General features: G+C 34.9%; 1 protein-coding gene across 5 annotated transcripts in view; it reads right to left on the bottom strand.

Annotated features, from left to right (window-relative positions):
- Window positions 1-25,776, bottom strand: part of KLF12 (KLF transcription factor 12) — a 418,145-nt gene that overhangs the window by 135,044 nt on the left and 257,325 nt on the right. For all 5 annotated transcript variants that reach the window (XM_044779861.2, XM_044779864.2, XM_070519950.1 and 2 more), the window contains one exon: window positions 2,321-2,867. In XM_044779861.2, the coding sequence (XP_044635796.1) occupies window positions 2,321-2,867 (547 nt within the window). The remainder of the gene's footprint in view (window positions 1-2,320; window positions 2,868-25,776) is intronic.

Below are 25,776 nucleotides of genomic sequence, written 5' to 3' on the forward strand. Positions count from 1 at the left end.
TCATGCTCCTAATGTCCACATCACAGTCCAGCATGTTTACAATTATATAAATTTTTATTCTTTTTTTTTTTTTTAAGGAAGATTAGCCCTGAGCTAACATCTACTGCCAATCTTCCTCGTTTTGCTGAGAAACACTGGCTCTGAGCTAACATCCATGCCCATCTTCCTCTACTTTTTATATGTAGGATGCCTACCACAGCATGGCTTGCCAAGTGGTGCCATGTCCGCACCCGGGATCCGAACCAGTGAACCCCAGGCCACCAAAGCAGAACATGCACACTTAACCGCTGCGCCACCAGGTCAGCCCCTAAATTTTTATTCTTGTGATGAGAAAACTACTGAGTAAAAAACATTGCATGAAACTAACAAACATACAGCACAAGTCTTAACAAAGTTCTTCTGCAGAGATATATTTTCTAGAGAATTAAATTTCAGCAGTATACATTATATAATATAGACTTTAAATAGAAATAACCCTCTCCTATAAAATGATAATGGAAAATAAAAGAGATCTCTCTTTCATTTCCTTCAATAGTGCATAAAAATTGCAAAAAAAAAAAAAAGAAAAGGTCATGAACAATGTTAAGATCCTTATCAAGCAACTTCATAATAAAAGCAACATTTCCCTTAAGTGGTATCATATGAAGACTGGATTCTATGGTATACACACATATATAAAATAATGTAATATGCAAGGTTGAATTTTACTACTTGTTAATTCCCAATTCTTAAAAAATGTATAGGCCAATCTGTAAATTACAAAAGCAAATAAATACTTGATGTGGCCTTCAGTCACGTTGTTATTATTCAAATCAACGAGCTCATCTCGATCAGAAGTGTCAGTCACATCAGAGGGTTAAGCTCAAGTAAAATCCATGAAAGCCTCCCTACGCCCTCTTCTACTTACTCATGAAGAGGGTGGTGGAATGAGCTCCTGGCCTTTGCTTAACAGCACACAAAAGAGAGGTTGTCAGGTAAGCACAGAGGGCCTGAATCTCAAGTTTGCAGTCTAAAATCTCTGATTACTGTAATAAGTCATGAGATTTTCACTTGGTAAAACTGGGAAGGTGAAATTTATTTCATGCGCTGTGAAGAACCTCAATGCAGATAAAACAATAACTTGCCAAAGGTGAATGCACAATTTTATAGGGTATGTGTGCAAAAATTTCTCTAAGTTCACAATCAGATGTTATTCCTATGCATCGAAGCCTACCTTATTATACAAGAACCAAAACAACCACGTTTACTAGCATTTTATGAGAATGTTTTATGTATTCGTCAATCATATTTTAATTATGGGCCTCAGTAGTAATATGGTATCAAAGCAAAAAGTAATACAACATAAGTCTTAATCCATCAACATTTCTAGGCTCTGAAGACAAAATACACATATTGAACTCAGCTTAAAAGGGAATAAATCAATGATCATAGGCATTTTACATTTCCATAGGAGAGTGACTTTTTTTTAGATTCATGGGAAGGGAAGAAAAAAGTTGACAGTATGATACTATTATAATTCATTCTAGTAAAAATAGGAAAGAGAAAAAAGAACTTCGATAATAACTTCATGATCAGCTGCATAACTATCGTACGTAATTAAGTAAGTAGGTATTATTAAATACCATCATAAAATAAAGTATCTTCCTGCCTTCTAAACCCTAGAAGGGAATATTAATATTGCATGTTGAAATATTTCCATCATACTGAATCATCCTGTCATTTAAAATGATAATAACTTAGACTTATACAAAGATAAGAACTCAAGCTACATGAGACTTTCGAGTAAAACACCTAACTTTAAAATTATTTTAATGGCAACTTAATTGACAAGTTACTCAAAAGTGAATGATCAGATTCCAAGCACTACAACTTCATGGCCTTTTATATCATTGTCATCCAAATAGTTACAGTCTGAACAAGTGAAAGAAGAAACATCCTGATTCACTTTTAAAAACCTCACAATGGATCATTGCTATGAGGGATTTATGCATTTATACTTTACAAGCAGGTACACTAACTACAGATTGTCCTTCCCATCTGAGTATTTGAAAGTAAACATTATTCTGCAAATTTAGATATCTGAATTCTGACATTAAAGACTTGATACATAAAAATACAGACTAATACTGACTCATATACCTATATAAACATGAGGTTGGTTCCTACTAAACTGTGTTCTACTCAATAGCAATCAGCTGGTGTCTCTGTGATGTTGTGCACAGAACTTCTTTGGATGTAGTGATTTAGGGTCTACACACTGAATAAAAGAATAGTTACCTTTAGTGCTGAAATAAATCAAGGTTTCGCCTGTGTCCCTTACCTTTGCCATGGCTTCTCCCATCCTCCAAAAGCGGCACTACAATAGTGTTGTTCACATTTCCAGGTGACCGCACAGCTGTGTAGACAACAGGCACCGACTGTACCACCACGGGGATGCGGTGAACATGACTCAGTTTGTTAGACTGTAAATTCATGGGACTTGAAGGCGGTACAGGATGGATAATGTGCAAAAACTGCTGGCCTCCCACACCAGATGCAGAGGCAACAAGGGGCCCTGGAGTTAATACTGTTGACGAGGATGATGCTGAAGATACTGATGTTATAACAGTTGGGGATGAGGCTGGACGACTAGAAGACGATGAAGAGGTTGAAGTTGAAGAAGGTGAGGAGGCAGACGCTGTCATGGAAACTGGGGAGGATGAAACGGCTGTGGGGGATGTCCTGGCTTTGTTGATTGACAAGTCCACTGGCTCAGTTTGTGTTTGGAAGTGATCTACAGATAATGAGTCCTCCGGGGGCTCCCCTTTCACATTATTTAGCAACAAGGGAACAGCTTCCATATCGGGGTAGTTGTGGACGTTTGGAGACTGTGGGGAGAAAAATGGAACATATATTTGTATTTGTTAGTCATACATTTTAATAGATACATGATTTATCACTTGAATGTTAAAAATTTTTCTCTTATTGCTGTGGAACATTAATTCTTTCTCCAAATATCGGAAGGACTGTTCTGTAACAGTCATCGTAATTAAAGCTGAGAATACAAAAGTACAAAACAGAGTAAGAGAAGGCCTCTGTCACACAGACATTTTCATCCTATTGAGAGAGACAGATAGAATTGTTAAAATCCAGTGAAATAAGTGTTCTATGAAGGAGAAAGAGGCCACAGGAACCTAACAATGAACAGCAATTTTACATAAAATCTTCTAAAAGACAAGTTGGAAAGCAAAGCATTAGCTACTTAAAGCTCTAAATCCAACTTATTTAATTAAAAACATTCATTTTGTTGGTTTGATCCATCACTGAATTTATGAGTCTCAGTTTCCTCAGTTACAAATTAATGGGAATTTTGATTAGATAACCTTAAATATTCATTCAAGCTCTAAAATTCCACAATTTCATGATTCTAACTTTTACTCAACACTATCATAATGTGGAAGCATAATATTATCTGGGAACATACTAGGAAAACTCACTGGGACATTTCACCTTTCACATTTGGTGCAAGAGCTATCATATCATTCTCATTAGGGGCAATAAAAAAGGGCCTAAGGTTTTCCAACCTCCCACATCTGATTACTAAATGATTCAATACAAATCGTTTCTAATAAGTGGATTACAACTTAACTCTTCGTATGACAACGTTTTCTCAACATATAGAACTACAATGGACATTTTAGGAAATAATAATTTTAGAGAAAATGTATTTGGAAAATTTAAATTGTCTGTGACTGTTTTGTTTAATTTAAGATAATGATAATAATTGTGTCCAAGTTAATTTTTGTTCTTTTAAGTTTTAACGAGCAAAATTTAATTGTAATAATAATGAAGACGCTAAGATTCTACCCAAACTAATGGGTTCATATGTTATTTCTGGGCATGACTATATTTTATTCTTACACTTACTCACTCATAAATTCAACAAATATTTGTTGAATGCCTACTTCCAAGGCCCAAAGTGACCCAAGAATTCTATTAGCATGTGTCAGTCTAGCCTTAACAGAGAGAATCAGACTGTAACAGATTATTTTGGCTACATCTCATTTGACCAGGCTAACACGGACATTATTGTTCTATTATATGAAGACTAAAAAACCCTTTTTCAGCTTCATTATGGTATCAGAACAACAATATCTAAAATTATACTAAATTGGTTCATTTCATTCTTTGTTTAATAAAAGATTTTGGTTTGCTATTCCCCCCCAAACTTGAACATACACTTAAAGGAACAAAACATGTTTCTTAAGACCTTCTTCATAGAATATAAATTACAGCTCCATTCAAAATACACAATAGGCAGTCATACAAGGGAATTTTATTCAACAACAATGATGAAAGAAAGAAAATAAGTCAACAATGGTACCAGATGAACTTTAAAAAGGAAAATGGGCTGATTTTTATTGGTTTTTTTTTCTGACTCTAAGTTAACATGGTTACTTACCCACGAAAAGATAAGAATTAGAAAACATAAAAATGAACCATCCAAAATATCTTCTGTATGAAATTCTAAATAAGATTGCATTTTATGTGCTGAAATTGAGAAATAAGTTTTTTATTCTTCTCAGACATTAAAAAGCAAAAGAAAACAACAAACACCATAAACTGAACTACTTACACAAAAAGTTATTAGCATTATTTACTCTTCTAACTAAGATAGCGTTTCAAGTGGTTCCCAGCATTATCATTTAATTTCTTTGTAGAACAATGTAAGATGTTTCTTATTTTTATGTTATACCCATAGAGAAATTATTTGTTGAGGCTGCTTTCATAAAACATACCAATTGGTTGGTCATTAAAATTATAAAATACATCACTAGGCACATATTATCAAAAACTGTTTGACTTCAAATATAGTCTTGATTAGTTTCTCCTTTTACTGTATTAGGCATATCAAAAATTCTAATTTTGAAAGTTTTTCTCTTCCTAACTATTTACATAGAGAGAAGGTTCCTACATATGTTTACAAACCAAGGGCTGAGGTGTGATTCATCACCGTAGAAACATTTCATAACGTAAATGAAAGACTACTTCAGCACAGACTATGACAATATAGGAGGTGGTAAATATGGAGCTTATTTGTAAAGAGATGGCTTCTGAGGTATCAAGCTTCACTGAGCTTTGCAAACTGCTCAGACTTCTCTAGATTATGAACAGGAGTCACCTTTTGTAGGTACCTGCTTAATCCCTCACTAAGAAAAATATTTACTCCTTAAGCTGTTTTACAGCAAGAAAAGAGTATGCCTCTTATAATTCTGTTGTATATACTACAAAACTATGAAGATCAAATATTAAGAGCCCCTAGGAACTTTCAAATACTTGAGAATTACATAGCTTTTGCATGAGCTCAAACCAAAATACAGAAAATGCTCATAAGAATAAAGAAGGATAACCCAAACCTTTGGACCAAAGACATATCTTATTTGGAACCTTGGACATATTTCGCATGAATTTATAAGCGTAAACATCACAGAGGCACATGTTGGTTCCTTTTCCATATGTAACAGTTGAAATGCAGCCAGCATGTCCAATAATAATGCCTCATCAGTATAAAGAGGACAACATCCTTATTGTACCATTCATCTCTTTACAGTGTTGATATAACATTATATCTTCACATACTAATCTCTTCTACTGTGATAATGTGGCAGGTAAAGCCATCCATAATTCCAGCTTCAGGCTGCACATACATATATGTAAAGCCAGCAGTACTGCATAAATATGGCTTCAAAACAGTTATAGTGTATTCTTGATCCTGAAATTACCCTTAGGAATTCATTTCTTTACTTATAGAAAGTGGAAAATTGAAATGCATTGGTTCTAAGGTATGAATCCATCAATGTGGAGCTGTAGGGAGGCGCTGGGCATGCAGGAGACAGCCAAGAGAGAGAACCACAGCTGCGAGAAACCAAAGGAAAACACCAAATAGGAGAAATTAAATAAAATAACTACAAGTACTTGAGAAAATAGGAGAAGATATGAGTATGTTACTAGGAAACAGCCTTTAAGTGGTAGGGACACTGGAAAAAATAGAAATAATAAAGAAAAGTTATATGTTTTAAGCATGATGAGGAAGTGAAACTTCTGAAAAAAGAACAAAGGATTCTATATTAAAATTTTACCCTTGGTTACCAACTACTCAATTCTTGATACAAAACTGAGGGACTCCTCATAGCAAAGTCAACTAAGCATTGTTGGTTGTTTGTTTTAAATAAAAGCCTATCAAGATTTTTGCTTGGGGGGTAGGTCCTGTGGCTGAGTGGTTGGGTTCACACGCTCCGATTCGGAGGCCCAGGGTTTCTCCGGTTCAGATCCTGGGCACAGACATGGCACTGCTCATCAGGCCATGCTGAGGTGGTGTCCCATATGCCACAACTAGAAGGACCCACAACTAAAATATGCAACTATGTACTGGGTGGATTTGGGGAGAAAAAGCAGAAAGAAAAAAAAAGAAGATTGGCAACAGTTGTTAGCTCAGGTGCCAATCAAAAAAAAAAAAGATCTTTGCTCGGGACTGGTGACTTCAGCTGAATTTTTGCTGAGAGTAATTTCATTTTCCAAAAGATTACATAATATCCCTTGAAAGGTTCCACAATAATTTTTTTCATAAAATGTCTTAAGAAATAATTGCATAAATACACACAAAAGTGCAGCAAGGTAAATACAACAATTTGTTTAATAAAAAATGTGTATGTGAAAATCTAAAGATAAACATAAACAGGAATATGTCATCACATATTATCATTTTCTTCAAAAGTTTGAAAGTCAGTTTTATTCATAATAGTCCAATCAATAAAATATTACAAATACTATCCTAGCAAACATATTCCTTTCAGTGATCTGGGCATTACATGTGAGCTTTTCTAATCAGATCATCTTTTTCCTGAATGAACTTTTTAAAAGGTAACTTCACTTTCAGGTATTTTGTTGAATGAATGTAAAAAATGAATTCAAAACCTCCTATGTGTTAGTACCCAGAGTACTAGATGCGTTTCCCACAGTCAGCCATTCCTATCAGCTGAATCTTATTATGATCTGCCAGCCAATAAAAAGCATTTTTAATACTTAATGGTCATATATTTTAATCACCTGGTAATCTTAAAAAAAAGAAAAAAAAATATCTGGACACCATCCTATGTCTGGAAAGCTCTCCAGAGATTCTTACGGGTAGTCATGGTTGAAGACCACTTGGGTAATATTCTGCTGGATGTTATCCAAGATTTCTATGCTTTCTGTTTCATCTTTAATGGCCCCAGGCATTTTGAGAGATGTGGCACCTGTGCACACACACACACATGCACCCAGACACAAACAAGATGACCCCAACTATCCATCCAACCATCTCTCCATTCACCGATTCATCCCTCTATCTTGTTTTAAAACAAATTATGTTTAATTTTATTAATTTTTCGAGAAATAATCTCATGGCAGTTTTTAGAAAGGATTATAAAGTGACTTGCCCTATATTACATAGCTCGTGGCTTAACTGTTACAAGAATCTTTGCTTCATGGCCTATTGTGTGATTATTATAGAAAGAAAATTTGATTTGGACAGAAAAAGCTTGAATTCATGACCTACACTGTCACTTATCAGCTGTGCAATTTTGGTATCGTCATTAAAATTCTCTAGGTCTGAGTTTATCCACCTATAAGAGAGAAATATTAATTCCAAAACTATAGAATTGTTGCACAGATTGAATTAAGAGAATTAAGTACTTTTAAGTAAGCAGAAATGTGGGAGAGAGGCAAGTGAGCTTCCCCTGTTAGAACTAAAAATTCCAAACACAACCTAATTTGTTAGGAAAACTCTCAGAAGGGACTTGACTCACTGAACTCAGCATAAGATACATTCTGATGCACAGTCACACACACACAGCCACCGTGGAGGTAGAGTGTTCGCTAAACAACCAAACCGACGTCTATAGTACAAAAGTAGCTGAACCAGTTGAAATATTGTGGGTATTTTTAGGGTCTGCATATGACTTAGACACGCTTTCTCTTAAAATATAGAAGATGGTTTCTGAACTTTATTTTCCGTATTTTTCAGCTTAATTAGATTGACCCACAGGATGATCATGTAATAATTGATGGAATATATTTTAATTGATTGGTCTGATTTCTTAATTCCACAATATAAATAACCTATATCAATCCATAGTTCAGTTTGTATCGATGATGACAATAATATACAAATATATAAATAATTGTTTTGGTACCTTGGCCGTTCTTTAACAGTCTTCTCATGGGATGAAACAGCAGGGCATTATTCGTTTCCTGTGTCTCAGAAAATTAGCTTATATAAGTTGCACTGTCTGACTTGGTGACTAATTGAGCATGTACTCTTCACGGGAGGTGCTTAGAGAAGTTTACTCTGCACTTCATGTAAAAAAGGAATTAAACTAAATCTGTGACTCCCTCCCTGTGCTCATTGGAGCCTTTAAGTTATACTGAATTATTTTCAATGCAAGTATATTTTAACTGCATTATTTTCAATGCAAGTATATTTTAATCGAGCCAGCGACGGTGGTCTAGTGGTTGAGATTCGGTGCTCTCACTGCCGTGGCCTGGGTTCATGTCCTGGTCAGAGAACCACACCACCCAACTGTCGCTTGCCATACTGTGGCAGTTTCATGTTGCTGTGATGCTGAAAGCAGTGCCACCGATATTTCAAATACCAGCAGGGTCACCCATGATGCAAAGGTTTCAGCAGAGCTTCTAGACTAAGACAGACTAGGAAGAAGGACCTGGTCACCCACTTTTGAAAAAAATCGGCTGTGAAATCTCTATGAACAGCAGTGGAGCGCTGTCTGATACAGTGCCAGAAGATGAGAAGATGGTGCAAAAAGACTGCCCGCGGCTCCGCTCTGCTATACACTGTTGGAATCAACTCAAGGGCTTGAGACCAACACTTTCATTAAAGTGCTGAATTCCTTTTTTTAAATGAAGTTCACAGTAGGTACTTGCCTTAGTTTTCATGCCTTAGTTTTCCTCAATGGTAAATGAAATTTTAAAAACATGAGCACCAAACTTAAAGCAAGCAACCTGCTAAATCTGGCCATTTTTGTTCTAAGTGTAAAAATCACCAAAAAAAACATTGCGAATAGAGTATGCAGATCACTTTCCTCTCTACTGTTTTATTGTACTAAAAAGAAAAGTCTGTTTTTCAAGAATCGTCTTGCGTGGGCCCTGATGGTCATCATTCACCTTGCTTTCAGCCCAGTGAATTTTCTTGACTCTACATGTTCAAGGGTAAACTCTTAAATGCCGTGAAAGCGCGACTTGATAAAAGAAACCAAGAAAAAAATTACAGCAAAGAAAACCAAAGAAAGGAGAAACAAATTGTAGTTCCTCTGAAAGTACAGATGAGAGAATAAAAGGAAACAAGGAGAAATATCCTACAGTGACAATCTGGAACTTGGTTTCAAAAGTACTGAATGAGTTACCTATTGCATGTAAGGGGAAGGCATTTGAGTGAATATTTAATGCAACTGTTTTATCTCAAGTGTTAGTTTGAGAGATGATTAACTCCTTAAGAAAATTCAGAACATGTGTGTAATGTCATGGACTCTCTGTCCTTTTACATTTGTTTTTATGCTTTCACATTTGAACTGAAAATGCTAGCCTTTAAAAAGGGCTCCATACACAAATTTAAATTTACACCGTATTTTCCTTATTTCCTAGATATTTTGTTTTTCCATGACCTATTTATTTCCCTGGCTTTCATGAGTCATAATATTTACTCAAAGGAATCAGAATCTATGTTAACAGTTGACTGCAACTCTGGTTTGGCATGTGTGTGCTGTGAAGTCGGGGCAGTATGAGGGGAGAAAGATTCTCCTCTAGGGTGGTGGAGGATAGACGGCATTCTGTTCATGCATTTTTAAAGTAAATAACAGACATTCCTAAACAATGAAGACTGACAAACACGTTTGGACATGAACATAATCTATTATACATTATATGTAAATATATAAACATTTAGCAAATAAATATTTTATTTCACCACATAATCAGTGAATACTCATCACATTTGCTAGATTAGAATATTGTCCTCAAGATATTAATTCACTTAAGTCCTATTAACCTGAACAAATGACATAAGGAAGTAATGTCACTAAACCAAATGTCACAAAAGGAAGTCTAGGATAGTTTTGTTCCTATTCTCTTACAATTACTTTTAAACTGAACCTCACAAAGCATGAAAATGTGTCTTAAAAATAAGATTTATGTGGGGCTGGCCCTGTGGCCAAGTAGTGAAAGTTCCATGCACTTCACTTCAGCGACCTGGGTTTGCGGGTTCAGATCCTGGGTGTTGACCTACACCACTCATCAGCCATGCTGTGGAGGCATCCCACATACAAAACAGAGGAGGATTTGCACATATTTTAGCTCAGAGCTAATCTTCCTCAAGCAAGAAAAAAAAAAAAAACACACACACACACCCCCCAAAGAGAAAGGGGCGAATCTTCCTCACCAAAAAAACAAATAAATAAATAAAATAAGTTTTATGTCAACTATATGAGACTTTGGAAAAAGCAAAACTACAGAGACAGTAAAAAGATCAGTGGTTGCCAGGGGCTTGGAGGACGGGAGGGAAGGGATGAGTAAGTGAAGCGCAGGGCATTTTTAGGGCAGTCAAATTCTTCTGTATGTTACTGCAATGGTGGATACTTCACTATGCATTTGTCAAAACCCACAGAACTGTACAACACAAAGAGTAAACCTTAATGAAATAATAAGGTGTCAATATAAGTTAATTAAATCATTAAGTGTACAAATGTACTGCACTACCACAAGATTTTAATAACAGGAAATTGTGCAGGAGGTGGGAATATGGAATGCTTAGGTAGAATCTGCCAAATTATTCTTTTTTTTTAAAATAGATTTATTTTTTTTTAATTTTTATTTTTTCGGATGTACATCATATTTCGAATTCTGTGTACATTACATCATGTTCACCACCCGAACACTAATTATAGTGCATCCCCTCACATGTCACCCTAATTCTTTAAGTCTAAATCAGTACCACAAAGATAAATTCCTCTAATTATTTTTTAAAAGTTCAATTCAACATTAATGCTGTTAATGAGATTCAATTGTCTATTATTTTGTCTACCATTCTTCACAATTAATCCAAACCTATTACCACAACACTTGTAAATCTAAAAAAAGGAGAGAACTGTTACAGGCTTATCTTTTCTACCTCATGATAGGAAATTTTTTTGTTCTTTTGGTTTTAAATTATTATTCAGCAAGTGATTTAAAATATTAAAGTTTCACTATACATGAGATGAAAAACATGTCTTACAGACTTTTAGAGGTAAAAAGTTCATTTGCAGGCCAGCCCCAGTGGCCAAGGGGTTAAGCTGGGTGTGCTCTGCTCCTGAGTGCAGACCTACACCACTTGTCTCTCACTGGCCATGCTGTTGTGGTGGCTCACATACAAAAAGAGGAAGACTGGCAGTGGATGTTAGCTCAGGGTAAATCTTCCTCAGTACAAAAAAAAAGAAAAAAACAAGAAAAGGGTCATTACATCTTCATCCTAGGCCATTGCCTCACTGCAGTACCTTAGGCAAATGTTTTGTGCTAGTTGCATATTTTAAAATATGCAATAGTGTTTACCATTCTCAAACAGGTTAATCTTCTTTGTTATTAGATAGACTGCTTTCGATTTCATAAAACGTTCACCTTTATGGTATTTCTGAGTTTTCTCTCTAAGTTCTTTTGATAATGATACATTCACAGTAGAATATATCAAATTTCAGAGACAAGAAAACTTGATCTCAGAGAGGTTGAGATAGCCAGATGATACATTTGGAAACCCTAACACATTACAAACATAAAAAGCAATAATATGTAAAGGGAGGTATATTTGCAAAATGTAGGTTTTACTTTTGGCATATTTAAAGCAAGCAAGTAGTTAAGAAAAGCCTCTATATGCTTCTCTTCTCATAGAAAATGCCTTTCAAGAGAGTTTGACACCCAAGCCAAAACAAGACTAACGGCAAAGTTGAGAGAAACGTCTCTTTTCGCACCTATCCCTGGTATCGAGGCGGAAAGTGGCTCTACTAGAAAAGCAATAGTGTTTAAATGCCCCAGAATTTTATCATGAGCCGTAGATTTAATTCCGTCTCAGCTCACTAAAAAATTAGTGAAATGTCCTCATGCAAACCAACATTTTTAAAAGCCTGGGTTTTTGGCACCCTGGTAAATGAAGTATAGATTCCAGCAGGTTTTTCTGAGGATCTCAGAGGGCAAAACTGTCTGATGGTGTTTTAAAGTGGGCCCCTTTTTAACTGTGATGGCCACAGGGCACACACAGGTGTACATAATAAACACATTTATTTGGAAAATGAACTGTACAAATCAAGTCTCTGTTGATTTGACCCATCAAGACAGGCATATGAGAAGGCGAGAAGGGGCAGCCTGGAGCCTAAGGGATGGCAGAGGCAGAAACTGGAGAGCAGAAAGGAGCACAAATGATGAGACTGAAAAAGAGAAGCTGCTGGCCAGGCAGGACCCCTGCTCAGCGGGTGTGACTTACAACGACAGGGGAAAGTTCGGCTCAGTACTCCTCTCGGCTGGGATGCTTATTTATGAGAAATAAATAAGGATTTCTTTACATGATAATAGTAATGCTGACAATAACGTAGTAAAATAGACACAATCATGCTACAGGATAGCAATGCTAATGGGTACACACTTTTAGGAATGCTGTTAAACTATGTCTTAAGAACCGTAAAATACCTGAAAACCAATAATTACATTTTTAAGAATCTAGGCCACTGCCACTCCCCCCTCTCTTCTTCCATCTCTCCCCTCTCCTTATATATGTACACGAATACCCACAACACACACCCTCTCAAGCAGGCAGGGAGTGACTTTACATTCAGAGTCCATTCAAAGTCAATTCCTAATTATTTTATTCTGAAAAACAAAACAATGTTTGGAAATGACATCCTCAGTCAATACCAGTGTTGGCTCTCAGAAATCACCAAAGAGAATATGCTTAAAAAAAAAAGGAGCCAAGGGGGGAGGGCACTAAGGGTGAAGTGGTGTACCTACAACATTAATAATAACAATGTACAACTGTAATTTCACAAGGTCGTTAACTATCATAATCTTAATTAAAAAAAAAAAAGGAGCCAAGGAATGTTAACACAGATTTAGTCATGATTCCTGCGGAATAACCTCACAATTTCAAGTGCTGGCACTGTGAAGAAGCTTTCAAAAGACAGTCATTCTGTTAGAGAGATTATATATTTACCAATTATTTCAATATCACGCAAATAAGCACTTCAGGAGGCTTTAAATCATCATTGTCAAGCAAATTAGACAAGAACTGAGATGACGTGTTCCAGAAAACTCTATTAGATGACTTAAAAAGTGAGGACAGACATTGACGTTGAAGTTGCATATGAATACACTGAATGAAATAACATCATAAAATTTGAGAGTCTGGAAAAATTTACCATTTTAAAATGTATACACTATTTTATATAAAACGTGATTTTGAATTTGTTGTGTAATCTATCAAAATATTTTAACTATTAAAGCTGAACTATCTATGAGTTTATATATTCAAGTTGGTTACAAAAATTTCCTCCTGGGAAAATAGAGGATAACCTAATGTGGGGACTCACATTTAGACATAGATGGCAATTTGGGATTCTGACAAAGATGTACCCAAAAATATTTAACTTTGCCTTATTTATAGGAGTAGTAAACATTACAAACAACCAAGTGGGCCTAAAAAAACAGAATAAAGTTTGGAACAATGGTCTTAACCCTAGCTATGAACTAGAATCATCCGTGAAACATTTGAAAGTTTCAGGCCAGAGATGCAGTAGGTCTGGGATATGGTTTAGGCACCAATGATTTAAAAAGCATCACAACGTGATTCCAAAGATCAGGCAAGTTTGAGAAGTAATATTCAACAGCATGAGAAATACCATCTATACAATGTTAAGTTAAAACATATTTAAATATAAAACTGCACATAAAGAATGAACTTAATTTTGGCCTCCCCTCCCCAAATATTTTTATTTATATATGAAAATAAGAAAAAAGGGTAGAGGAACTACTCCAGAATGTTATAATGGTTTCCCCATCTGGTGAATTTGTGGGCGGTCTATATTTTCTTTTTTACTTTTTTCCTAAGTTTTCCATATCTTCTACAGTGAATTTGTGCTACTTTTAAAATAAAAAGAAGTGTTATATTTTCAAAGAGATAAAAATATGATATATAAAATATATTTTAAGGAAAAATCTAAAAAGGGAACAGAGGCATTTATAATTTTTAATCTGGCTTTTCCTAGATTCTAGTAAACCATGTTATTAGAAGAACATTACTATACTACACCGTTATTAGAAGAAAACAAAAAATTATATTAAAAGTGCAGTTTGCCAACGGTGTTACTACTATCAGTTTTAGATTGGTGGCATGGTTATTCTACAGAAATTAATGTATCTACCCATATAACTGGAAATTAAAGAAAAGAGCTAAATATAATTGATATGCAATTTCAGTAACCCCAGTGGGTTAAAATTACAGATTTTTCTGGAAACCCCAAGCTGCTGCATTACAGTTTACAGGGAAAACATCTTCATACTTGACAAACTAATGCAAATGATTATATAACAGTGTATAGGTACTACAAAACGTTTCCTGTTTGTGATGAAAAGCTTTCACTCACTAAGTATTTAGTGAACATCAGCGCAGAATCAGCACAGTACTATGATAAATGTGAGGATGCCACAGAAGGGTTTTAACGCCCCCCTCCCCCAGAAACAAGTCTTTCTTTTTCCCTCTGTAGAGAATTAACGAGAATTTCATCACTTTTTTAGTGAACTGCATTCAGAAGACATGCAACGTATAAGCAATGGGGAACGTTTCAACCCCGTGCTGTAAAAAATGGAGGGCATTAAAAATGAATTTGAGGAAACAAAATTGTGCTCTTTAATTGAACTTCTTCAGAGTGTACACACAAAATAAGTATGCATACAAATAAGTATTATAGAGACTTTACAATCATAAATTAAATACTTAATTACTAATAATTAAATAATAAAGATTATTAAAAATGCAGGAAAAATAGACGGTTATACTTCATATTTACTACAACATTATCTGGTAGAAATTTCTCCTCTAGTGTTATAAATGAAGAGAAACAGTCTCACAGAAGGTGGAAGAATCGTCCGGGGCCACAGTGTAATGTGGGTCTGTGATGCAAACCTAAGAGTGATTCCTAAGACTGAACTTATTCCCCCACACTCTTATCAGCCCTGGGACAGGGGGAGCTCATGTCCTTATTTGAGAAATCTTTTTCATGCAGTTCATGCGAAATTAGTATTTGGCAATAGCCAACTGAAGAGAGTATAAAAATGAGCACCGCCTGAGCAGCTGTCTTCTAAGCACTCACTCCCTTCCCCGCTCTATCCAGCAACATACAGACTTAACGGCATGAGGCAGGTATCGGTGACCCACATCATGATGTCGATTTCTTTAATTTCTTTTTGTTCTCACATTAAGCTTTAGCTAACAGCAATGAGAAAAATCATTCTTAATTTAGGCATAACATCCCACATTTTGTGAATATAAGTTTGAAAGAAATGAAAAAAGATGGGAGAATAAAATGGAAAAAAACAAAAGCCTAATTAGATTTGTGAGCGGTACAATTACAAATCTAAGTGGAAATATCAGCTTACCACTTAGTTAACTTCTTTTGTTCCTTTTCTTTTAAGCCAAACACTCAGAAATGAAAAAAACATACATTGTCTTATTTTTAACCAATGACGCAAGTCTTTTGATAAAAATAGTGTAATAAAGTGTAACTTTTGTAAATGGAACAAGAAGTGAGAGGCAATGCAGATTTGTAAAAAGGGTACTTGCCTGAACTCTAGTTTAAGCTCTATCTTACATGACCAGTTCACTCACCATCTCTTTTCTAATTGAAAATGACCTGATTATGCTTTTGCACACTCAGGTGTCTCTTATCAACTCCAGCCTTACAGATTTCACTTGTCTTGAGTTAGACACCACTCTCCTGTGCTTCCAAAGCGCTCTGAGGTTTGTGTCCTTCCCTAAGGAAGCTGAGAGCCACTGAAGACACCATTGTTATCTGGTTCTTTCATAGGCCAGCACCTATCACAGTCCCCGGTACAAAGTAAGCACTTAATTAAAACTCATTAGTAAAGCTCTAATTGCTCTCTAATGCCCTGATTAACTCTGAAATCAAATAAATCTATGAAATTACCCCATGTCTGAACCTAAAAACAAAAAATATACTTATTAACTTAATTATAATATATAAAAATTAGAGTTGAAGTTTCCATCAGCTCATTTTCACTAAAAAAAGAATTTATTAATTGTCATTTTATTTTATTTTTGCTGAGGAAGATTCACCCTGAGCTAACATCTGTTGCCAATCATCCTCTTTTTGCTGAGGAAGATTTGCTCTGAGCTAACATCTGTCACCAATCTTCCTCTGTTTTTTGTAGTGAGCCACCATCACAGCACGGCCACTGATAGATGAGTGGTGTAGGTCTGTGCCCAGAAACCGAACTCGGGCTGCTGAGGCAAAGCGCACCAAACTTAACCACTAGGCCACTGGGGCTAGCCCTTAATTGCCATTTTTATTAATTCCTCTCACTATAGCACTTTGTGACTAGTTTCAATATATTAAAAAATAATTTTTAAAAGAAGAGAGTATAGAACATTTCCAAAGGGCCTAAAACATAATGTACGAGTTACATTTTGTATTTTTCTAAGTACATCCCTTTTGTTTTTTTTTAATAAACAGAAAATGCATAGATAGAATTGCTGAGTATTCTCAGTAATAGAAAGTTAAAAGATAATGTTCTCTCTTGTTCCAAAATTTAGTTTTAATATCTATCAAAGTCCCCGAAGTTAGTTATGATTCTGTATGTATGTATTTTTTCTGTCAATTGGGAAATAATACATAGAAGGGATATTACAAATCTTATAATTAGATACAATAAATGTAAGTGTCTGATCCCTGTTAATTTTCCAGCCCATGGTAACAAATAATAAATGCTACTTTAATCCCTTGGGTGGGGATGCCCTGTACCAGCAAACTCATTTCCCTCCTTCCCTCCAAACTCTACTGCATGCTTTCCATAGATTTTATTCTGCCTCCCTTTCTCTCCTCTTCCCCTGATTGCTTACTGTGCTCAGCTCCTTTATGCTAATTTTATTTGACTAGAACTTTTGCCTACCTCCATTCCAGGGTCTCCAGTTTTACCTACATATCTGATATCACAACTCAGGGCAGGGGCGATCAGACAAGTCTCCACAACAAAGACCAAAGGTCAATACTGCCGCAGTTGAGAAACCTTGCACTAAGCTAGCATCCTTCTGCTACCATCTCTTTTCCTCTACCATCCTGCTTTCCTCTCTTTTCTAAACTTTTTTAGATTCTTTTGTTTTCCTCTCATTTCTTCCTCCTCAATTTCTTCCATACGGGATAATCATGTAACAAATCCACACACTCCAAACATTAGTACGTGCATCTCTGTGGGTATGTGGGATGGTTGATGTATTGGGATGAATGCTAGTTAGCATGTAGACAGTCCTGTGACTTCTTAGCATACAGTCTACTTAAAAACTATAGGAGGAGGGAGAACATGCACAAAAATTAATGAGGCATTTATATATGCAGATGTGTGTATTGTGTGTGTCTGCTCATATGTGTCCATCTTGTAAGTATTTATTGTTTAGTTTTCATACTTGTGCTTAAGTGCATGAACAGAAGAGTGCAGATATACCTGTTTTTTGTAAAAGTCAAGGGGGGCTGGGGTTGGGTCAGAGAGCTCAAGTCACAAGCACGGTTGACGATTCCCAACTCCATTAAGCATCTGCCTTTCCTCTAGGGATTCTGGATATCAGCCCAGAGGATGGCTACTGCCAGCTAAATCTAGACATCAAACCTGAATCATCTTTACCACATATAAAAGCTTAAAGCATGTATATCTAACACTTAGAGACATATGTACACACATTAAAGTGGACTCATTTAATCCTCACAACATCCCAATATAGGAAACTATTATTAATCACATTTTACAGACAGGAAACAGAGACTTGGAGCGGTTATAAAATGTGCCAATGGCTCTACAGGTGGTAAGTGGCAACGTCAAGACACAACTTTTAGTGATCTCTGACAACAAAACCCATGGCCTCAACTGTAATGCAATATTGACTCCTATGATTGACTCTATAATGTATGCCTACAGGAGATCAGGAGAGACAGAAATTACTGCCATAAAACATTCTCCTTTTATTTCGTGCAATTTAAAGAAGACTATAATTTTTAATAAAGAAGAAAGGGTCAAAAAGTAAAAGCTTTCATGGACTTCACAAACATATACTAGCAGGGTTGTTTTCCTTTATTAGTTTTCCTTATAATACCTCAAAGAAAACAACTGTACATTATTCAATTATTTATTACTGAATAAATAAGAAAAAAGAATCAGGCACATTAATCACTTCTTTGATCCTATGAGATAAAGTTACTCTGTGTTTTTTGGATTTAAATGATGCCCGCGATGAAATCTCAAATTAACTATTAAATAAATAAGCAAGCTCACATTTACATGGTTCATTCTCTTCTTAGCATCACTGCTTTCAGTTGCAGTAAAACAGCCAACGTTCAGTTATCTACAGTCTTACAAGGGATCGCAGTACAAGTAATCCCAAATGACAGATAATCCAAAAAGCATTTATGTTGGGTTTTAAATTCATTATATGATTCCAGCAGATTTACTGCCATAATTATATTCTTTTTCTCAGGCTCATATTAAAATTCATTTGCATTTCTTGAGCACAAGCCAACTGACAGCAGAAGGGGGGTATCCCAGACACATGCTGGATGACAAAGGAAGTCGATTTGCCATTAGCAGCTTTTCCTGTAGATAATCGACATGAAGATAATCAAGAATTGATCGTGAAATTGCATTCTGTATTTATTAAATGTCTTATATGATTACTTAAAGAGGATATAATACAATATGACAGCAGAGGTGTGACGAGCATGGGCTGGGGACACTAACAGACTTACGTTTGTGCCCTGGCTCTGCCCTTGTTCTGTGATCACAAGCAAGTTGCTAATCTTTCTAAACTTCAGTTCCTCACTTACAAAATAGTGCTAATATTTGTACTTGCATTTTAAGGGAGTTCTGAAGATTAAATTATTGAATGCACACAGCCTGACACAATTAAAATTAGTTGAGGTTGTATTTTTTTCTTGTAACTATTATTTTACCAGTTTTACACTAGCACTGAAACTAGAGATTACCACATCTGATAGTTTGTATCAGTTTAGCTTCCACAAAATGACACAGCCTTGATTATTCAATAAATTATATAGCACACTGTAGGGTCAAATGTTAAAATTTGTTCACAATCTGCTGCAACAGAAGACAGCTGGACATATTTATGATGTAAGTATCAAAACTAACTGTAAAATACTAGAGACACACAATTTCTTGTTTTAAATCCCTGGGCCATATATGTTTCAGAATTCCAACTTTTAGCATTTTAGGAAGGTAATAGGATACTGTCAAGAGGGTTTGGGGTGGAACTGCATTCTCAGACACATGAATATTTCTTCAGTAAAACAAATGAGAATTTACATTGATACAAATAAACACTATAAATATCTGCACATCAGTTCAGACCAGGTTTTAATTCTAAATGAGTTTTTTACAAATGTGAACATTTTAGGACTTTTAAGGATTTTAGAATTACAGATAAGAGATTGTAAAACTGGATTAAATAAAAGTATACCAAAAATACCAATTCTACAATTTTTCATTAATATTCTGCTACATATCACAGAATTATAGGGTCAGATAATTGAGGAATAAAAAATCCTTCTCTTGGTTTGCATAAATGGCCCTGGATAATTTCTTGTCAGTGCAACTCTAAAACGTAATTCAAGCGTAATTTTATGAAGGATATGGCATTGTAGAAAGGTGACAAAAAGATGGCAATATCCATTTACCCTTGTATTTCAATTAGGAATTAATTTCTCTCATAGCTGTATTTTACTGGTGAGCTGGATTAAATTATTTGATTTGAGTTTTAATAGTCTATTAAATTTTTTGATGCTTTGACTCGTGAGTAGATGAGATAGAACACAAGCAATATGATAGGAAAAGTGGCTGGGTTCTTTGCGAAAAACACTGATTTATACTCTGTTTTCCCACAAATACACTCAACTTGAATCAGGTTGTAAATATTCCCCTAAGATTATGTAGAAAGATAACATTTTGTCGTATATTTGCAAAAGACTGAAGGAAAGGGTTTATACCATTCACTGACACATGAATATTCTTAGTATAAGAAAAAGAGAACATTATTAACTACAAATCTACTATATCCAATCAGAAGGGTTTCAAATTACAAAGGAATTCAAAAGTTCGTCTGACTGCCAAGGCAAGACTTCCTGAAATTCTGTTCACCAGGAACATCAATCAACACAAAGTTCATCATTCAGGCTGTGCTAAATTTTCTAGAACACCTGACGTGAGAAGTTCACAGAGAAATGATGAAAAATATGTGTAATAAAAGTGGTATATAGAGAAAGACCATAAGAACAAGAATTTTGTAGAAGAATTAATGTTGGCAACTCTGAATAAAGTTGGTTGAGAGTAACAGTTTTCAATTTAATCTAAAATTAAGGAGTAATTAAGAATTAACAGGTTTAAAAGCTTCAATTGTCCAAGTACATGTATAGGGAGAACCTTGATAGAAACTATATGACGAAAGACATATATACCATTACATAATAATAATAATAATAAAAAGAAAGAACGAAGGCAAAAAAAGGAATCTCCAAATAAAGCAAATGTTAAAGGTCAACTTGATAGGTGAATTTTAAGCATGACTTTGTGCTTCTTGTTAGTATACACAAGTAATATATGAGTAGCTCTACAGATCACATTACCTCAAAAGGGGACTGCACACATTTTTCACCATTGTTTCAAAAGACACATTAAACTGCAAAACTTTTTCATGAGGGCCTTCACGGCTAGGACCCAAACTGATCTGACAGAAAATAACCTGTAATAATCTAGACAATTCATATCAGAAAAATGGGGGAGAAGGGCTAAATTTAATTTCAGCTAAGGCAGACTAGTTTGTATAAGATCAACTTTCCTACTGGGAATAATAATAATAATAAAAACTGGATTAAACTTCAAAAAGTGCAATTCTAAGACACAGGAGAGCAGCTAAAGCACCCAAGACTCGAAGGTCCAAGATCCAAAAAAGAAAGAAACACAATGAGAGGAACAATCATTCTATACTACTTTATCTTTCAGGCATAATCACACTGTCTGGTATTCAAGTAAATATTACAAAATATTCTAGGCAACTATTCCAAATCACTTAAAACTAAAAGGAGAAAAATTGACAATAAAAACACTCACTAGTGATTTAGAATTTTCAGTTATCAAACATAGCCTTTCAAATAGCTGTCATAATATACTTAAGAAAACAGAGACAGAAAATTTGACTCCAAAGTTGGAATCCACACACACACACACACACAAGCCAAATATAAATTCCAGAAGAGGGTCAGCCCCAGTGGCTTAGTGGTTAAGTTTGGGGTGCTCCACTTTGGCGGCCCAGGTTCAGTTCCTGGACGCAGACCTACACCACTCGTCAGTGGCCAAGCTGTGGCAGTGACCCACATACAAAAAGAGGAAGATTGGCAGCAGATGCTAGTTTAAGGTAAATCCTCCTCAACAAAAAAATAAACAAAAATTCTAGAAGAGAAAAATACAATACCTGGCATTGAAAACTTGATACCTATGTTTAACAGCAGAATAGACACAGCGGAAGAAAAGATTAATGAACTGAAAGATGACTAGAAATTTGCCAGAATGAAGTCTCTTGGAAGGGAGGGGTGAGTGGGATAGTAAGATATTTTAAAAAGCATAAGACATATGAGATAGACCTTACGTGCGTGTAATTGGAGGCTCAGACAATTGGAGCTCTCAACTGGAGCAGACAGAATAGGAAATAGGGCAAAGTAACACTGAAAAACATAATGGCCAAGAATTTTCTAACCTGATGAGAGATATTAAGTTGTAAATTCAAGAATCTCTATGAATATCAAGCAATAGTTTAAAAGAAACTACTCAAAAGTACCGAGTAAAACAATGACGTTGAAAGTAGTTAGTATTTGAAAGAAGAATTAATTTTCAACAAAAATGATGAAAGCCAGAAGAGAGTGGAAGGGCATCTTTAAACTGCTGAAAGAAAAAAATGCAATAACTGACAATGTTGATACTTTTCTACCAAAAATCAAGATAAAATAAAGACATTTTAGGGGCTGGCCCCGTGGCCGAGTGGTTAAGTTCGCGCGCTCCGCTGCAGGCGGCCCAGTGTTTCGTTGGTTCGAATCCTGGGCGTGGACATGGCACTGCTCGTCAGACCATGCTGAGGCAGCGTCCCACATGCCACAACTAGAAGAACCCACAACGAAGAATACACAACTATGTACCGGGGGGCTTTGGGGAGAAAAAGGAAAAAATAAAATCTTTAAAAAAAAATAAAATAAAATAAAGGCCTTTTTGACAATAACTGAGAGAATTCATAGCCAGCAAAACCACAAAAAATGAAATACTAACGAGCATTCTTCAGGCCCAAGGCAAATAATCTCAGATACAAAATTACGGAAATAAAAAAAGAATAAAGAGAATTGAAAAAAAGAAAAAAGTAAATATGTAGGTAAATCTAACTGAATAATGACTGTGCATCAATAATAATTGTACCTTGTTGGGTTTAAAATGTAGGACAAAGAAGGGGAGAAAAATATATAGTTAAAATGTCCTTTTTTAATAATCTTTGCATTATCTAGAAACAAGTGAAAGTACCAATCTACGGTGGACGTTAACAAGCCAAAGAGGCGATGCAATCTCTAGAAAAATCCATTAAAAATAATAAAATCATATTTACACTAAAAAGCTAGAAAGCCTAATAATAAAAGGGAAAAACAGACAAAAGAAAATTTCTTGATTAATGCAGAGGAAGCATGCAAGGATAATAGGAAATACTACAGAACAAAGGGAATAAAAAACATACAGTAAGATGGTATATTCAAATGTAAAATATACGAGATTCTTAAATTAAGTAGTCTAGTTTTTTTATGCTTTTTAAATTTTTTTATAGTTTAGATTTTTTTAACAACTTGAAGTTGCAAATCTTTTTTTTGTTTTTTAAAGCTTGGCACCTGAGCTAACAACTGCTGCTAATTATTTTTTTTTCCTGCTTCTTCTCCCCAAATCCCCCCAGTACATAGCTGTATATTTTAGTTGTGGGTCCTTCCAGTTGTGGTATGTGGGACGCCGCCTCAGCTTGGCCTGATGGGCAGCGCCATGTCCGCGAACCAGCGAAACCCTGGGCTGCTGCAGCGGAGCGCGTGAACTTAACCACTCGGCCATGGGGCCGACACCAAAGTGGCAAATTTTGAATGTAAGAACATAAAAGTTGAAACTGAAAGAATGAAAAAAGTATTATTAGACAAATACTAAGTATTTTTTTAAAATACTGGTATTTAAAACAAGTATTAAAAAAGGACTTATATAGCTGTAGCAATACCTGAAAATCTAGACTGTAAGCCAGAATAATTACTATGAACTAAGAAGGACATTTCATTATGACAAAATGACCTCTCCAACAGGAATATATATCATAATTCTTAATTTGTATTCATTTAACAAGAAAAAATATCAAGGACTAAAACGAGAAATAGACAAATTCATAAATATGGTGTGAGATTTTAGCACAACTCTCTCAATAGCTGATAAAAAATGAGTAGGGGTATAGAAGATGGGGGGAAAACCCACAATTAACAAACTTACCTTAGTTGACTTATTTAGAACAATGTATCTGATATCTGCCTGATAAACAGTGTTTTTTAAGTACTCATGAATTACTTATCAGAATTTGACCACAGAGTGAGCTATAAACTAAGTCTTAACGGATCCCAAGACTTAAAATTATTCAGCATATGTTCTCTGACCACAGTGCAATTAGGCTAGATATCAATTACAAAAAGATAACTAGAAAATTCCCAAATACTTAGAAATTAAGCAGTGCGTCTTGAAGTCAACCTACAAGTTGACAAATTAGCACAAAAATTAGACAATATTTTAAATCCAATAAGAATAAAAACATGATATGTGAAATCTGTGGTATATAGCTAAAGGTGTGATTAGATAAAAATTTATGCCCTTAAAGTACATATTAGAAAAGAAGAAAGGTTCATAGTCAATGATCTAAATATCTATCTAAAGTGGTTAGAAAAAAAGCAAATTAACTCTAAATAAAGGATAAGAAGAAAAAGATGACAGCAGAATTAATTAAACAGAAAACAAACACACAATGGAAAACTTGAACAAAACCCAAAACTTGTTATTTGAATAGACAAATAAACACATAGTAAAACTGATTTATAAAAAAAAGAGAGAGAGACAGAGAGAGGGGGCAGTCATTACCAACATCAGGATTGAGAAACAGAGATTTAAACCCACAGACATTAAAAATATAATAAGAGAATGTTAAAAACAGATTTATGCTAACAAGTTTTAAAATTCTGATAGAACGAAGAAATTGTTTAAGTACAATTTATCAAAACTGACACAAGAAAAAATGGAAAATATGAAGGGTCCTGTATCTTTTCAGAAATTGATTTAACCCTGACTAAAAGAACCCTAGGCCCAGATTTGCTTCACAAATTAATTATTTCAAACACATTATTATAAAATAATTAACAAATAACACAAATCTTACACAAAATTTTCTAGAGAATGAACAAAGAAGAAACATACTCTAAACGTTTTTATGAAGCTGACATATTTTGTTATCAAAACCTGACAAAATTCAAGAACAGGAAAAACTATAGTTTTAGAAGTCAGGATAGTCATTATTATTGAAGTTGAGTGGTGACTTTGATGGGGCATGAATGGGGCATATAAATTCCCGTTTCTTTATCTGAGTGGTAGTTACATGTCTGTGTTCACTTTGTGAAAATTTCACAAACAGCACACTTATACTTTGTGCACTATTGTGTGTGTATGTTGTACATCAAATTTTAAAAAAAGAAACTTACTTGAAAAAATAAATGAGAGCCAAGTCCTTAGTTTAGAGTTTTCTGGAGGTCAACATTAATCCATTAAACAACATTATGTGCACATTGTCTGAAGAATAAAGTCATTATGTAGATGTACCGTTATTCAGAGTAATTTTCCTGCTCCTGTCCATCAAAAACAATTATTAAAAAAAGAGAAATGCCCTTGCTGAAATCTAGCCCAACTACACTGATGACATTTTTCCAATGTCAAAAATGAAAAACACATTTGATGTGATTCTCTTAGAAAATCCACTTAAGTTTTTATGGCTATTAATATTTTTCTAAACATGAGCCTACACTATGCATGTAATAGTACACTGTAAATTTCAACAAATAGAGCAATACATCTTTTCTAGGGTTTAATTTACATTTGAAAATTATACTAGAAATATCTGTCCAATTTCTCATAGATTTTCTACAATCATTCTGTTATTACATAGGTAAGATGAATCAGTATACATATATGTAATGTATTCAGCACTTATATTTCCTGGCATCTTGTCCTTATAGGTACTCATTAATAGTCACTAAATGAAAGAATGGACTCGTGACAAACCAGATGGTCTCTCAATTTCTCTCCCACTGAAGATTTCGATTTCTTCTGAAAAAAAATTGG

Source organism: Equus asinus, chromosome 11 (assembly GCF_041296235.1).
Source record: "Equus asinus isolate D_3611 breed Donkey chromosome 11, EquAss-T2T_v2, whole genome shotgun sequence".
In the NCBI taxonomy this organism is placed as follows: domain Eukaryota; kingdom Metazoa; phylum Chordata; class Mammalia; order Perissodactyla; family Equidae; genus Equus; species Equus asinus.